Genomic DNA, 2,891 nt, shown 5'->3' with positions numbered 1-2,891 from the left:
CCTATAGGAAGAATTAGGAGCCTAAAAAAGGGATTCACGTAGGCAGTCCCAACTACTGGACTATAGAGACTATTTGGGTATGTCTACACTAGAACGTTAGTTCGAACTAACTTTCCTATGCGCTACACTAGCGCTCCGTTAGTTCGAACTTAATTCGAACTAACGGAGCGCTTAGTTCGAACTAGGTAAACCTCATTTTACGAGGACTAACGCCTAGTTCGAACTAGCTAGTTCGAACTAAGGGCTGTGTAGCCCTTTAGTTCGAACTAGTGGGAGGCTAAGGCTTCCCAGGTTTCCCTGGTGGCCACTCTGGCCAACACCAGGGAAATTCTATTGCCCCCCTCCCGGCCCCGGAGCCCTTAAAGGGCCACGGGCTGGCTACTCACTTTGTGCCAGTTGCAAGGCTGCCAGCACCCGTGCCTGCACAGCCTGCACCTGCCACACCATGAGCCAGCCATCCGAGGGCTCCCAGCCCTCCACTGCTCCCCACGACCAGCCTGGCGGCTCCCGGGAGCCTGCCCGGGGGCGCACAAGGCGGGCGCCCGCCTGGTCAAGTGCGGAGATCGTGGACCTCATCGAGGTTTGGGGGGAAGCCTCAAATGTCCACGATCTCCGCACTAGCCACCGGAACGCGGCCGTCTATGGACGCATGGCTGCCAGCCTGGCCGCCAGGGGCCACCAGCGCAGCCGGGAGCAGGTGCGCTGCAAGATTAAAGACTTGCGGCAGTCCTACTCCCGGGCCTGCCTGCCAGGGGCTGACCCGGAGGCCTGCCCCCACTTCCATGCCCTGGACCGCATCCTGGGGCCTCATGCCGTCCCTGCCCCCCGGGACGTGATTGACCCCGGGGCAGAGGGACCGCTCCTGGACACCGAGGAGGAGCAAGAGGGCTCTGAGAGCCAGGAGCCTGCTGCCAGCCTTCCCAGGACCCGGGACCCCCGAGGCACCCCACAGAGCCGCTCGCCTGCATCATCAGAGGCCGGGGAGGCGTCCACCTGTGAGTACCCTCGTGTTCCCCTTATGTGTACGGGGGGCTGGGGCGAGAGGGAGCCCCGGGACCGTGCGCCTGGGCCTTGCCCACCACGGAGCAGCAGCTGGGGATCCTGCAGGGGCCCTGGCCTTGCAGAGGGGAGCTGGGTTTCACACACCTGGGCCCCTGGGGTAATTGACCGCTGGTCTTCTTGCACCACAGCTGCAGCACCGGGGACTGCAGGGCGCACCACACCGCCTGCAGCAGCCGCCCGCACCCGGGCAAGCAGGACAGCCAGGAACCAGGAGGACTACCAGAGGCGGCATCTCCGGTTCCTGGACCGACAGCTCCGTCTCCAGGACCACTGGGTCCAGGAGGACCTCAGGCTGCGCCAGAGGAGTCTGGAGGCCCTGGAGGAGCAGGGCCGTGCCCTGCGAGGCCACCTCCAGAGCCTGCTAGACCGCTTTCCATTTCCTCCTCCCCCTGCTCCCCCTCTTGCTCCCCCTCTTGCTCCCCCTGCTCCCCCTCTTGCTCCCCCTGCTCCCCCTCTTGCTCCCCCTCTTGCTCCTCCTGCTCCCCCTCTTGCTCCCCCTCTTGCTCCTCCTGCTCCCCCTCTTGCTCCCCCTCTTGCTCCCCCTGCTCCCCCTCTTGCTCCTCCTGCTCCCCCTCTTGCTCCCCCTCTTGCTCCCCCTGCTCCCCCTCTTGCTCCTCCTGCTCCTCCTGCTCCTCCTGCTTCCGCTCCTGCTTCCTCCACACCCCCTGTCCTCTCTGCCCCCCCCTCCACAACCATTCCCCACCGACGCCCCCGGACCCGCAGTGTGGCGAGACGGGAGAGGCACCCAGACTCCCACCCCTGAGCTTTCCTTTCCCTTCCTCCCTCCCCTCCCCTCCCCTCCCAGCTCCCTCGTCCCAGGTTTCCCCCTCCCTTCTCCCACCTTCATTCCTCCCTCCCCCACCCCAGTTCTCTGAAATAAACAGACGTTTTTGTTTGAAAAACAGGTGTCTTTATTGTACAGTAGCTAGGGAGGGGAAAGGGGAAGGGGGGGGGTAGGGTGGAAGAAGGCCCCGGTGGGGCATGCAGGGAGAGGTCAGTCCTCCTCCTCCTCCACCTGGAAGCTCTCCCGCAGGGCTTCCCGGATCCGGATGGCCCCCCGCTGGGCTTCCCGGACGGCGGCGGTGCGGGGCTGACCGTAGTGTCCAGCCATGCGGTCAGCCTCAGCCATCCAGGCTGGCAAGAAAGCCTCCCCCTTCCGCTCACACAAATTGTGGAGCACACAACATGCCGCCACCACGGGAGGGATGTTGTGCTCGGCCAGGTCCAGACGGGTGAGGAGGCATCGAAAGCGGGCTTTCAGTCGCCCGAAGGCCCCCTCCACCACGATGCGGGCCCTGCTCAGCCTGTTATTGAAGGCCTGGCGGGAGGGATTGAGGTGTCCCGTGTAGGGCTTCATGAGCCAGGGCTGCAGTGGGTAGGCGGCATCCCCCACCAGGCAGACGGGCATGTCCACGTCCCCGACCCTGATGTGGCGGTCGGGGAAGAAGGTCCCGTCCTGCAGCCGCTGGCACACGGAGGAGTTCCGGTACACCCGGGCGTCGTGTGCTTTGCCGGACCAGCCCACATTTATGTCCGTCAACTGTCCCCGGTGGTCACATACGGCCTGCAGGATGACGGAGAAGTACCCCTTGCGGTTCACGTACCGGGACGCCTGGTGTTCCGGGGCACGGATGGGGATGTGCGTCCCGTCGATGGCCCCCCCGCAGTTGGGGAAGCCGAGGGCGCCGAATCCCCGGATGACGGCATCCGGGTCGGCGAGGCGGACCACCCTGCGGAGCAGCACCCGGTTGATGGCCTTGACCACCTGCGGAGAGAGACACAGCAAAGCGTCAATCAGTGGGGCGCCCGGGTGGCTGGGAGCGTGCGTG

At 64.9% G+C, this 2,891-nt stretch overlaps 1 protein-coding gene across 1 annotated transcript; it reads left to right on the top strand.

Annotated features, from left to right (window-relative positions):
* Positions 1-349: 349 nt before the first annotated feature.
* On the top strand, positions 350-1,854 carry LOC149525555 (uncharacterized). The gene is made up of 2 exons (XM_089776050.1): positions 350-995; positions 1,191-1,854. The coding sequence occupies exons 1-2, from the start codon at positions 446-448 to the stop codon at positions 1,823-1,825; spliced, it is 1,185 nt and encodes a 394-aa protein (XP_089632176.1). The 5' UTR covers positions 350-445; the 3' UTR covers positions 1,826-1,854.
* The last annotated feature ends 1,037 nt before the right edge of the window (positions 1,855-2,891 follow it).

Source organism: Pelodiscus sinensis, chromosome 1 (assembly GCF_052426305.1).
Source record: "Pelodiscus sinensis isolate ZL-2025 chromosome 1, ASM5242630v1, whole genome shotgun sequence".
Taxonomy (NCBI): Eukaryota; Metazoa; Chordata; order Testudines; family Trionychidae; genus Pelodiscus; species Pelodiscus sinensis.
The sequence above is the reverse complement of the archived record's forward strand: the minus strand, read 5'-3'. Positions and strand labels throughout refer to the sequence as shown.